This window comes from Lampris incognitus, chromosome 14 (assembly GCF_029633865.1).
Source record: "Lampris incognitus isolate fLamInc1 chromosome 14, fLamInc1.hap2, whole genome shotgun sequence".
NCBI classification, from domain to species: domain Eukaryota; kingdom Metazoa; phylum Chordata; class Actinopteri; order Lampriformes; family Lampridae; genus Lampris; species Lampris incognitus.
In genome coordinates, this window is record NC_079224.1 from 36255064 (window position 1) to 36268658 (window position 13595).

At 42.5% G+C, this 13595-nt stretch overlaps 1 protein-coding gene across 1 annotated transcript in view; it reads left to right on the plus strand.

Moving 5' to 3' along the window:
- Positions 1–8594, plus strand: part of asph (aspartate beta-hydroxylase) — a 34962-nt gene extending 26368 nt beyond the window's left edge. Inside the window, exons 9-11 of the mRNA XM_056293102.1 lie at positions 1049–1096; positions 1733–1777; positions 4933–8594. Coding sequence (XP_056149077.1) covers positions 1049–1096; positions 1733–1777; positions 4933–4940 — 101 coding nt within the window. The 3' untranslated portion in view covers positions 4941–8594. The remainder of the gene's footprint in view (positions 1–1048; positions 1097–1732; positions 1778–4932) is intronic.
- The last annotated feature ends 5001 nt before the right edge of the window (positions 8595–13595 follow it).

Here is a 13595-nt window from a genome sequence, read left to right on the forward strand (position 1 = left end):
GACGAACTGGAGTTGGTGCACGGTGGCTGCCCACTGCTCCTAGCTACACAGCTAGGATGGGTTAAATGCAGAGCGTAATTTCCCCACAGGGATCAATAAAGTATCTCAAAATAAAATAAATCTTCTCAAAACAGGTCAGCTTTTGCTCTTATCTAATCGTTTCATTGCTAGATATAGTTTCTCAGAGTGGGTAAGAAGGACTTTACAAGCCTCTCATAACACAGCACTGATAGATACACAGCACCTGGGTAAAGTTCATGGTAGGAAAAACAGTTTGTATCACATTCAAAAACTGTCAGTTTTTCCGTTACAGAGGAACTAGCATCAATAAATGCAAAAAACAAGTGATTACCATTATTACTACTACTACTGTTGTGCTTTATAAGTAGTAAATAGTGCTTAATAAATGAGTAATAGCAAAATTATAAGCGCTTACACTAACATTAGCAGGTGGCTTAAAATATGAATAACTTATTTTTAATAATTTTTAATAAAATTTTAAGAAAAACACCAGAATACTTAAAAACAGAATCAAATGAGAATTCAACCCTGACATTTCTGAACCAGGTGGTTAAATTTAGGCACAAAGTCCTAAATATTTGAGGAGAGGGCAAATAGCGACTGTTACCAGGAAGAGGTTAAGTTTAGCTTTTCTTTAAAAAAGGAAGAAGACAGTAGATGCAACATCCCAAGTCATATTGATAAGGTGGTTATCAATAATTTAAAGCCCTCTGCTAATGTTAACAAGTGCGTTTTATCAGCTTATTAATGCCGTACTGCTCTTTTAATAATCACTGTTCATGGCTGCTTGTAAAGTGTTATGATTTTTATTATAAGGGGAAAACTAAGATTGAGTGAGTGATGAATATTATCCAAAAAAAAAAATAGTGATGTTTGAGACATACATGGCACAGGGTTTAATTTAGTATTCATCCCAGCAGACCGCGTCTCTGGATGGACTGGCTGTGTTTATGTCCATCAGTCTGTGTGCACCGCAACACGCCAGCTGTTCCAACTGACCTGTGGTTTGTTTTTCCTAAATTCATAGTGGAGACGGAAGAAGTAGCCACAGAGGTAGAGGCAGCATCAGAAGCAGGTGGGTACACACACACACACACACACACACACACACACACACACACACACACACACACACACACACACACACACACACACACACACACACACACACACACATGTTTACATAGACATTCATAAACACACATTTTGGGTGTTTTTGTTCACCAGTAACAAGATAAGCCTGCACCAGATTTGGTTAAATCTAATCCAAATCAACATTTTGGGTTTTTTTTTTATCATAAGGACCTAATTTGCTAAACACATTTTAAGAAAATCCGATACAAACTCACTATTTTCACACTCCTGAGGCCTCCACTAAACTACCCAATGGTTGGTTACTAAGTAGAGTGCAGGATAAGGTCCCCACATGACAAATGTTTTAATGATCCGAGTTCAGGATGAGACTGATTTCACTCACACTGTCTGAAGGTTCAACTACGTTCTCAGTTCATCCTTACAGTTCCTCGGTTCATAGGGTAAACTAAACCAAATCGGCCTGGTATATAACTGTAATTAATTTCTAATCTCTCTAATTGTGTCTTTCGTTTCAAGTTTAATATAGTAATAGGGTTGTGATGGAATTCATTGAAAATATTGGGTTTTTATGCTGATTGTGTTTATTTTATTTCTGTGTACGTGTCGTTGTCGACAGCAGAATTTGACGAGGCAGAGGAACAGATTCAGGATGAGCCCACAGGTAAGCATTTTCAGTGTTAATAATGGCTTATAGTCCAGGTGATATGTGCCATATTTGAGATGACATGTTCACTTTTTCATGAAAGCATTAAACTTGTTACACTTGTACAGTTTGGGGCCCGTGAAACTCAATTTGTCCTCCATGTGTGTTCCTAGATACTGACAATTTCCACAGATTGGTCACAACGTGTAAGCAGTGGGGGTGGGTCTGCATGGTTTAGAAAAAGCTCCTTCGTTTTTCTAGCATTGCTTAGCAGGAAGCTGGATTTATACCATTGTTCCAGCTTGGAAACCTGGGAGAGACAACATCATTTTGAAGTAAATCTTTGTGTCTGACCCATTCTTTTTAAGCTAAGTTGCTAAGGTCATATTGCATATTGTACTACTCCTTACAGTCACTGTATTGTCAGGGTTAATGAACAAAATTATTAAGCTTTTAAAACTCTACACAACATGCATGCAACAGATATGATAATAATAAGTCCAGCCTAGGTTCTCGGATACTGAGTTCCTTCTCACAACGTCACAGAATTCACCATTAACTATTCACCTGAACTGTTTATGATGTTGTATACAGTATCATTGTAATTATTGACCATCAACGGTGTAGACGTCACCTTTTCTGTGTTACCATGTTTCGTTCAGGAGATAAGATGCAAAATACATAATTTGGTTATGGCGGAAAGTAAAATGGCCACCACAAGGTGTTTTTGTGATGGCTCCATTTCTGAAAATGTTCAGGGCCCCAAACTGTGCAAGTGTACCAAGTTTCATGCTTTTATGAAAAAGTGAACATCATTTTCACATGTCACCTGGACTATTACAAAGTTAAGACAGCTGGCCTTCTGTTTTAATTCAAGATATCTCACCGCACACGATCCTGTTAAGCATATACACCGACAATGCCGTTACTAGTCTTTTGTGAAATGTTGGCATTCAAAGTCGTACTGTTTATCTGAGCCAGTATAAATCATACGATGAACCTCCTTTGACTTCCAACTTCTTGAAAAAAGCTGCATTTGCCATATATATTACATAATATTTCATCACTACAGTACAGCATTTTGCATTGTCCCATAGCTAACTCAATATGGCACTTTTTGTAAGCAGCACTTTGACATTTACACAGCAACAGAGTAACAGCTTCTTGTTTTCATCCATTCAGTCTCGTTAAGTCTGTATAAACAGGGGCAATTTGCTTGTGTTTGTAAAAATTTATGCAACCATAATATCTTGGGATCTGTGGCAAATACGTTTCAGTTCCCTAGTGAATTCAGCTATATTCTTTCCAACATGCCGTCAGCCATAACAGCCGCCTCTTACGAGGCGTACAAACCTTTGAAACTGCTGGCAGCTGCCTGACCTCTTGACTATCTTAACACGTTCCTACCACACAACATCTATATTTATACCTGGTGGACCATTATTACATACTATCATACACTAAGATAAAAATGAGAAAAATATTTGTGTCCTGCTTGAAAAAACAAAAAGGGTATTCTTGAAGTCGTTTGGTTTGTAATGTGTGGGCTAAAGGATGTGGCATAAGTCAAGTGTGCCTTCAATAATACAGAGCAAAGCACAAATGGCTGAGTTCGTTTGTCTGTTACCCCATCCCACTGGTAGAGCGGGATAAAACTTCATGTAAAGATGTTATTTTATTGTGTGGGGTTTTCTAGCAGTCAGAATTCCTACCGAGTGCTGTTTTTTGTTTTTTTTTTTTGTTTTTTTTTTTCTCTTCATGATAGTACTTCCCAACATTAAAAGTAGTACCAAAACCTCTGACATAGTTTGGTCAGGGCAATGTACGCATTGTGGGTAGTCGTGAAAGCCAAAATCAACTGTCTAGATACAGTTCTGGATGTTTTTCTGGCCTTTTCGATTTTAGGCTTAATTTGACAGACAACGAAAGGTTCTGATTAGCTGAATAAAATGCACGAGTGGGTAAAAACAACTCATTTGAGGTTGCAGTGTAAATGTAGACTTTTGTTTTCGCCGCTATTTTTAAATGGACCTCGAAAAGGCTGCTGTCGGGGCTCCTAGATTATATCCAGTCCCCTTTCATTTTCATTCATGGCGTATATGACTTTTTTTTTTAATTCTGTTTGCCAGAAATTCTGCCGTGAAATTATATCGCGCAATATAAGTAGAAATGGCATGAATATGTTATTACACATTTTAAAGTCAATTAATTTTGAAGAATCATTTTATTAACCAAGGAGCGGATGTTGCGTCACCGGAAGTATGGTCGGGGGGGGGGTAGGGTCGAACGCGCTTTGATGCTAGCGACTACTTTATGCGGCCTCGGAACCGATTAAAAAAAAAAAAAGCTACCTCATCCAGTCTATAAATAATAATAAATGCACACGACGACAATCCTCAAAAACGAAGAGTCTTTTTTAGTACCAGACGTAGTTGAAAGCAATTATTTTACGCTACCATGGAAGTTTACATGGGACTGAAACGGGATTTAATCCGGAATCCCTTACATGGGTTTGAAGTTTACGTCACGCTTTAGAGGCATGTCCCCTGTCGAAAATACGATTGAGCCTCCTTTCATTGCTTTTGGTACATGTGCCTTCCTGGTGTTCCGGCCGTGGCCCACCCTACGATCGGCTCTATAAAATCCATGGAAATGCCAGCGTATGGGTGAACGGTTTACAAACACAAGCTCATCCTGAATGTAATGGAGGGTTGGTCAGCGCCCTCTAGTGGTTCATTTAGAAAGCAAAACTCATAAAATGGCTGTCACTAAAAATGAAAGGCCTCCGCCAGTTGGGGTTATGTAACCTGATCACACTGTTCAGTGATGACTATCTGTCGTGAAGCCCAAAAACAATATTAATTTCCCTCTAACTCTGATCTATCCCTCTCAATGAAATATCCAATAGCATTAATAATTGATAATTACTGTTATTGACTGCAAAATTAATTGTATTGCCAGACTGCATGTCTCTACTAGATGGAAAAGTTATTTAGGGGGGGGGGGACTTTACTGGGGCTCTATTTTCAAGGACTTGGACCATGAATCACCTGAACCCCAAAAGGAAATGCCCACGTAAAATGTATGCCCTTTTTGGTATCCTTTACATAAAGCCTGATCTGTGGATGATGTACCGGTGTAATCAGTGTCCTGTTTCTTGTCTTTTTGCACAGAAACGTAGAGTCTGCGGTCCATGCGGCGACGGAGCAAGGACCCGCTGGCGTTGCATCATTGCCCTCTCAGCGTGCACAGAGCAACGCATCTCTTCACCTCCAGAGAAACGATGGAGTCATTGTGATGACTCATCTCTCTCCCTCTCTCTCTCTCTCCCTCTCTCTCTCTCTCGGTCTCTCTCTTTCTCTCTCTCTCCCTCCCTCTCTGTCCGTGTTCCCACTTGCTCTGTCTGTAAAATAGCTTCTTTTACTCTGTTAGCTTAAATCTGCTTTTTGACTAATGATATACCCTTTTTTCCCCTCTCAACACTTTTAGATTGTCCATTATTTGTTAGCTCTTTTTTATTTGATTTCTTTTTAGTTGTTTTGAAAATTAATATTCATTCGCATTCTTTTCCTGTGCATTTTGTTTTGGTGGTCTACTTCTTTTTTGTCTGTAAACCGATATACAGGCCATGGCTATTCTAGGTGCCGTACTACTATGGTCAATTTCAGAATCTTTTATCTGAAAGAGATTCAAAATGAGGCAGTTCTGGGAATCTCTTCTTTTTTAAAGCCTCCGGTAAGCGACGTCATTGGTTGCTTACAGAATGGAAATTTATTTTGTTGCCATGCTATATGTCTATACATGGAAAAGTTATTGGGTAGTTCAGTAACAGTTCTTTGAGATACAAAGAGATTAATTTGTTCCGTCTTTGTCCACCCTGGTCTATAATGTTACTTTGCAGGTTGACATAACATTATGTCAAGTATGGACCTAGAATCAGAACTTGACTTGGGCTTTGATTACAAAAGCAGAAATTGACAGAACTCAAGAAATGGTTCCACCCACTGCTGAGGTTTTCAAAATCGACTAGACGATGAAATAACTTTTTTGTGGCAAGTTATGAGATGAGATATAGGCTCTAAGTATGAAGTCATCATACAAGAGAAATTGTCAGACCACAACTGCTGTGTTGAATACAGACAACACACTGATAAGGTGGTGAGATGCGCTCACAACCCCTTGCCCTGTTCTGCTGGGTTCTGGTCCGAGTGTCGAGGATGTTAATCAGAGTTGTGTCTACTTCTCTCCACCCCCTCGCTCATACAGCTATTTACCACTCAGTAACACCAGGATGAGCCATATGCTAGCATGTGAATGCAATGTATGCGTGTGTGTGTGTGTGTGTGTGTGTGTGTGTGTGTGTGTGTGTGTGTGTGTGTGTGTGTGTGTGTGTGTGTGCATGTGTGTGCGTGTGCGCGCGTGCATGTGTGCATGTGTGTTCTTAAACATGGCATATGTCATTTGTTTGTTTTAATCTGTATGTACCCAGAGAAGAGTGTGTTTGTACGTTGACATATCTCTCCTGCTAAACAATCCCCACTGTGAGTGGTAGAAGTCAGTTTTTGAACCTTTGGAAACACAACCTGTTTATCTTTTTCTTGAATGTGTTATTTCAAACTAATACCTCTCTCTATCTCTCTCTCATCTGACATAGTTCTATAGAACCTCTCTGTTCTTTTCCAGAAACCTCTATTTGCGTGTTGTGTAGAAAACTAGATTTTCCATTATAATTTTTTTTCCTTGTTTATATTTCTAATAACGCTGATCGGGACCACGTAAAACTACATAAGATGGAGCTCATTCAAAGTTTCTATTGTCAAGTTTCACCTCTACACATTTTACTTGAGCTTTTGGAAGTCGTGTAATTTTTCTAAACTTGTACTGTGATGTAAATGAGACTACACTGACGGGGCACTACTTTTCCAACTAGTTTTTAAAGCCCACCTTTCAACCTTAGCAGCAATACTTCTTGTCAGTAAAAAGCAAGCCCCAACCGGCTGGCGGACGCCTTCCGATCGAAGGCGAATGTTTTATATGAGCAGTTAATCCGCTCTTCAACCCCGTGTGAACCGCATGTGATCTTATATTGTCCTGGTTCTAAGATGGCGGACCCAGCAGTCTGTGGGTCACACTGGGTTTAAACAGATCAGATGTTGTGTTTCGGTGGAAGTCCCACCATAACCAGCTGTCCCTTTAGCTGCCTGAACAAAAGGGAACCGCAATAATAACTTTCTTTTTTTTTAAACAAAAATCACAACTACATCTTGAACTGACTTTTCACTTTGACTCTTTTAGTGTTGATGTTTTTTGTTTTATTGTCAGAGGCGTAGCTGTCCCACCTTGCCCCCTCTGCAAAATAAGAGAGACATGGGCGTGTTTTTTTCTCTCTCTGAAGGAAACGCTTTAGTCTGTGTTTCCTCTCTGTGGAGATACTTTATCTGTTATGTATGTGTGTATTTTTTGTTTTTAACCTCTCTATGGTAGCAGAACACCTGCATCCCCCCAAGCAAACATGTTGGTGCAAAACATCATCTTGACCTGGATTTCTGTTGGTGCAAACTACAGAATGTTTCTACAGGATGTGGCTGCCAGAATAGGTTTTCCCTCACATGCACAGCCACATTAGAGGAGGGGGGAAATCAATAAAGCATAGTATCATGATAATTTGCCTGGCAATATTGTATTGATACGCAGACCTTTTATTATATGAATAATATGACAGGTTTTTATGACAGTGTTGGTCAGTCTGTCTGTCTTGACAATCCCATTTTGCTGCAATAAAACAGATTGAAGTGAGATGAACAGACTGAAAACTTATTGGATAAACTAGATGTTAACAAAGTTTTCTTTTGAGGGGCATAATTTGCAGATGAAAAAAGGAAATAAATCGCAACAATATGTATTGCAACACTCAGCCTATTGCATTGGGGGGGATTGCATCGTGACTTAAGTATCGTGATAATGTCGTATCGATATTATCAATACGATGTTAAGTATCGATAATATCACCCCCCCCCCCCTAAGCCACGTGTATAAGAAAGCTGTCCCATAGGAAAACGATTGTGCTGCAGATTTCTCTAGCGGCTTTAAAGACGGTTCATGTGCTTTCGTTTGCATGAGGCAAAAAAAAAGAAGATGATCTTGGCACCAAGATGGTTTTTTGGGGAAAGTGGATGTTCCTCCCTGTATAGCGTAGCTCCGTTGACTACAAGATAGACGCGATACTGCAGGGGTCAATTGCAACACAAGGGTATTTTTAAGGGGACACAAAACACAGCAATTCGCCTGCAGTTTAATTTAGCATTTAGTGTTGGTTGAAATGCAGTTAGCTCAGGATGGACGTAGCGGATTCTCGGCGATCTCCCTGTATTTTCGGATGCTGTAAACCTTTATCGAAAACGAGGGTCGGTCAGTTTTTGAATGCTGCGGAGAATCCAAAACCTCCCCCGTTCCTTCACCTTCGCTCGGCGGCGTAGCCCCCCCCCCTCTCCCCCCAGCTACCGCGGCCATTTTGCGTCCCTCCCGAGGGAGGCAGAAGGCGGGACTTCCTTCCGGGATGCAAATGGCCGAAGCGAAGGCAAACCACTAACGAGAACTGACCTCGGTCTCGGTCCAGCAGCTGGCCGTCGCGGCGTCGACACGTTCCGGTGATGTGCAGTATCAGAAGGATGTCTGTATTTTTCTAAAACACTTAACACGTCTTTTCTACTCCCACTTTTGTCATTCAATGTGAACTTTGAGGGCTTTCGTTGATTCTACAGATGACCTTTACCAAGAGATCTTTGGATTTTTAGAAAGAATTGTGTGCGTGCGTGCGTGTGTGTGTGTGTGTGTGTGTGTGGCGGGCGGGGGGGGGTTAATTTTTTTTAAATCTGAAAACAGCTGATGTTTAATAAAGCCATATGCTGTGCTTGATGGGCAGGGTTTTAGTGGGTGAGGGGCAAATTCAGGAAAAGCAATGGATTTCGAACAACCACAGTACAACAAACTGACGAAACAGGTTTTCCTTTTTTATTTTATTTTTTTTTTTTTTATTACCGAGGTTCATCGTTGAACGGAAGACGTTTACATGCTGTAATGGGTTTGTCATACACGTGCAACGTTGTTATTTCCAGGCAAAGGAAGTGATGGCGGGTAAGATCCGAAATCCGGCACTAATTGGAACAAAGTCTAATTAGGCAGAAACTGGTGGGTATCAAGTAGGAAAACGAAAATGCTGTTGATCATGAGAAACGTCTTAAGCTGTCCATCACCATTGCCTCAAAATAGTGACAACGTATCGTGAAACCAAGTCTACAGACCAAGTAATCCTGTAGAAACGGACGAGTGATTAAATTATTGTGAAATGAGGATGATGATGATGAAATGGACTCTGTAGAGGACATGTGGACCGTCACAGTTCTCCGTAAATGTTCTGTTCTGGGAGCTGCAATAAAGGTTTGGAACAACACCGCCATGACTCGGGCTGTTTTCTGAGAGGACCACAGTAAACCTGTGCTTTTAGTTTTAGTGTTGTTTGTTTTTCTGTTAAATCAGCTAGAAAAGCGCCATATGAAATGCAACTTGATTGATTGATTGAAATCCCGTGAGAGAGAAAGATGTGAACCGAAGGGCCAAGAGACAAACTCCTCGTCCAACCAGCACAGTTTGGAGAGGCTGACCACCCTGCCTGCTCCATCTCTCCACTGCTCCACGAGCACGGATTTAACCTCAAATCATAAGCTCCGATTTCTGCCAACACGGGGATCGCCGGTTCGAATCCCCGTGTTACCTCCGGCTTGGTCGGGCGTCCCTACAGACACAACTGGCCGTGTCTGCGGGTGGGAAGCCGGATGTGGGTATGCGTCCTGGTCATTGCACCAGTGCCTCCTCTGGTCGGTCAGGGCACCTGTTCGGGGGGGGGCTCGGGGAATGGCGTGATCCTCCCACGCGCTACGTCCCCCTGGTGAAACTCTCACTGTCAGGTGAAAAGAAGCGGCTGGCGACTCCACGTGTATCGGAGGAGGCATGTGGTAGTCTGCAGCCCTCCCCGGGCCGGCTCGGCAGAGGGGGTGGAGCAGCGACCGGGCCGCCTCGGAGGAGTGGGTCAATTTGGCCAAGTACAATTGAGGGGGGGGGGATAAGCTCTGATTTGTGTCCCGGTCTCTGAGCGAATTGATCATTCTAAACCATGTACAATTAAGTTTTTAAAATTGATCAAACTTCATCAGTGACGACGAGTAGAAGTTCACAACGTTTCTACTATGAACAGTTCTGCATGAACTGTTAGGAACTACAGTGGTTCATAGGAGATTGTGTTACAAACTGGTAGTTGTGTGAGAAGACACTCAGAATAACATTTTCTCTCCTCCATACAGACCTCCCATGTCTCCTCCACGCTTCTGACAACATGTGTTTTGTACATGCTTTTCTCAGAAATCACTCAAACCTTGTTTTTTGTTTTCTTTCTCAAACTACTGGCTGTATGCACAGCAGGCCTTCACAGTAGCGCCTGCAGACATGATAATGTCTAGGGTCGACAGGGCATATGCACTGCACTCATGTTTTATTGATATGAAAATGAAAAATTGTTAAAACAGAGTTAAGTATGGCTATAAGCTGCGCCAATTTTGTGACGATGGCATCATTGTAGACTTTAGCAGTATCGTCCATTGTTCAGTACTGAGAGTCTGTTAGTCTTCTCATCTCTAAAGCTCATCAGGGGCTTTGCAGGCATTTCTGTATGGGTCCTTAGGCATTGAAGGGTCTTTAGTAAGTAGTGATCATTGCACAAGAGTCTTAGTCCAGGGGGCGTCCGGTCTATTCCGTTGCCTGCCAACACGGGGATCGCCGGTTCGAATCCCCGTGTTACCTCCAGCTTGGTTGGGCGTCCCTGCAGACACAATTGGCCGTGTCTGCGGGTGGGAAGCCGGATGTGGGTATGTGTCCTGGTCACTGCACTAGCGCCTCCTCTAGTCGGTCAGGGCACCTGTTCGAGGGGGGAACTGGAGGGAATAGCGTGATCCTCCCACGCGCTACGTCCCCCTGGTGAAACTCCTCACTGTCAGGTGAGAAGAAGCGGCTGGAGACTCCACATGTGTCGGAGGAGGCACGTGGTAGTCTACAGTCCTCCCCGGATCGGCAGAGGGGGTGGAGCAGCGAACAGGACGGCTCGGAAAAGTGGGGTAATTGGCTGGATACAATTGGCGAGAAAAGGGGGGGGGTTAAAAAAAGGATCTTAGCCCAAGCCTTTATCTCCCACGTCAAAGGAGATTATTTGATAGAGAAAAGAGCGCGTGCACACCTCTGCTGCGCTCTCCGAAACATCATTTTATATCCACCTCCTCCAAACTTGATTTATTTTCACAAATAGTTTGATCTTTAAACAGGTAATTTTGTTACTATACCTGCAGGTGACGTTAGCAAGTAGGCATGCTGCAAGAGTCCACTCGGTGTTTTTGAAATAAAAGCTGCTGCTCAGCCCCTCAGCATGGTAACGGTGTGAGTAATTTTCTGTGCACCACAGCGACATCTGTTTAGGAGGTTATAAGCAAACTGCCAGTTTAACCTTTTCCGTTGGCAAGATACTCATGAAAGGTAAAAAGGGTTTTTATCACCACAGTTTTAACGGACAGACAGATAGGGAGGAAGGGATGGAGAGAGAAAGAAGAAGAGACACTGTAGGACAGGTACAGAATGGGTGAGTTGCAGTGGCGGACCTAGGCTGTTTGAGGGCCAGGGGCGAAACAAATAAAAAGGGCACCAGTTGTATGCGGTGGGCCACCAGCGCGCACAAAGTCGTGATGGTGAAACAGCTACAAACCCTGGTTAAGATTAAGCTTGTTTTATTATGTAAAACCCATGGGGAACATTCACTATTTAACCATTTATTTCACCAAGACACACACGTGATGATGTCAGTGAGAATGGGCTGTATATTGAGGAGCTTAGCCAGGGTAGGGGGATAGTCAGGGGGGGTGGAATCAGGGTAGAAATCTTCTCTTGGCCATGTGTTTGTATATATCAATGACCCCCATTTGGGTCAACTGGGGTGTCCCTCTCAATGGATAGCAGCAGAGGATCTGAGAGCCTGCCTCCCCCACATCTGTCCCTGAGCTGGGTATTGATCAGTTTCAGTTTAGAAAATGACCGCTCTACTGAAGCAGTTGTCACTGGCAATGTGGCATATATAAATTTTGAGGAGCTTGATCAGGGTAGGGGGAAACCATGGCCACATCGTTGACTTTAACCCTAGCATAGCTTGCACATTGTTGGTTTGAAGAGCATAGGATGAGTAGAACACCTTGAGTTTAGCCTACAGGGCATTTTACAGTGTTTTCTCCACTGGAAGGGCAGTCTAGGGCAATTCCACAAGAATGGCACCCTAAAGGGCGCTATATCACAGTTTGTCCACTGGAGTGGCCCCCTAGAGGACACTTTATCGCGTTTTCTTCACTGGAAGGGCACCCTAGAAGGCGCTTTATCACGTTTTTCCCACTGGAAGGGCACCCCTAGAGGACACTATATCACGTTGTCTTGCACATTGGTGTACCCTAGCGGGCACTTTATCATGTTTTATCCACCATAGTGTCATCCAAGAGGGCACTTTTGCAGCCATTTTTTGAACATGGGGGTACCAGTGCCGCCCCCCCCCGAATCCGTCAGTGGGCCCATCAGAGAAAGAGAGAGGGAAATCCCAGGCTGGGCTATCTTTAGCCATCTAGAAAGATAAGAGCGAGGGTAATGTGAGCAAGGGGGGGACAAAGGAGAGAGGGAGAGAGAGCAAATGCAGATTAATGGACTCGTTGCTCTTAATTACCATCGCTGTGAGTAATTGGCCGTGTTCTGATCAGACGGCGCTTACATCCCCAAGTATTCACACAGGTTGTTTTTGTATTCCATATCCTTTGTTATGAGTCCTGAAGGCTGGGATCAGCAGGGCTAATAGACTGATTAATTTGCCCTGCTGCATAATTCATTGGGTTTTCATGAGTGCCAAAGTGGAGTCTGTATTATGAGGTGGCCCCGTGGAGCGCTGACAGCATGAAGAAAGACTTAATTTCATGATTGTATCATCCTTTAGAAGGCAGCACAAAGAGGGAACGTGTGGCGGTGGCTGTTGTGAACTGTTTGCGCTCTTATCTCTCCCCCCGCAGCGAGGGTGGTTATATAAACCTGTAAAATAACAGTGCAAAAACGGCTCCTGTTGCTCACATTCAGCGTTGTCAAATGAGCCCTGTGTATATTTGGAGTTTGATGGCCAATCTTGCAAACGGTCAGGGGGCTCATTGACATGTTATTGAGTTGTCCCCCACCCAAATACAGATACAAAGGGGCGGGGGGTGTTTAGAATATAAGGGAAAATAAATCAAATAGCATTTCCTTTTAGAAAATGTGAAAACCTGGGTCTCCATGTGACGTCTGGAGATGCCCAGGTGGTCGCAAAGGGAAGTGAAGATTGCAAATGATGTGAATGGCAACCGTTTAGATTTACATTTACATTTCAGAGACTGATAATTTCACCTTTTTTTCCTTTCTTTTTTTTTTTTTTTGCTCCGTTTTGGTTTTTATATACTATATTGGAGCAGTTGCTGTGCAATTTAATTAAGTTTGACAATTCGAAGAGAAGGAGCTTGGAAAATTATATTAGGGCATTCCAACTAAAAGAATAATAATTTTTTTTTAAAAATAATAAAATCGTCTTTCTGTAGGTTTTCAAGTGAGACTTCTAAACAATATAGCAACAATAAAGCCCCACATGAACTGGGATTTCAGATCATCTTTAAAAAAGAAAAAAAAAGTGACACATTTAAAAAAAACACACATACTTTGACAAACTGAACGGGTCATTTTTAAA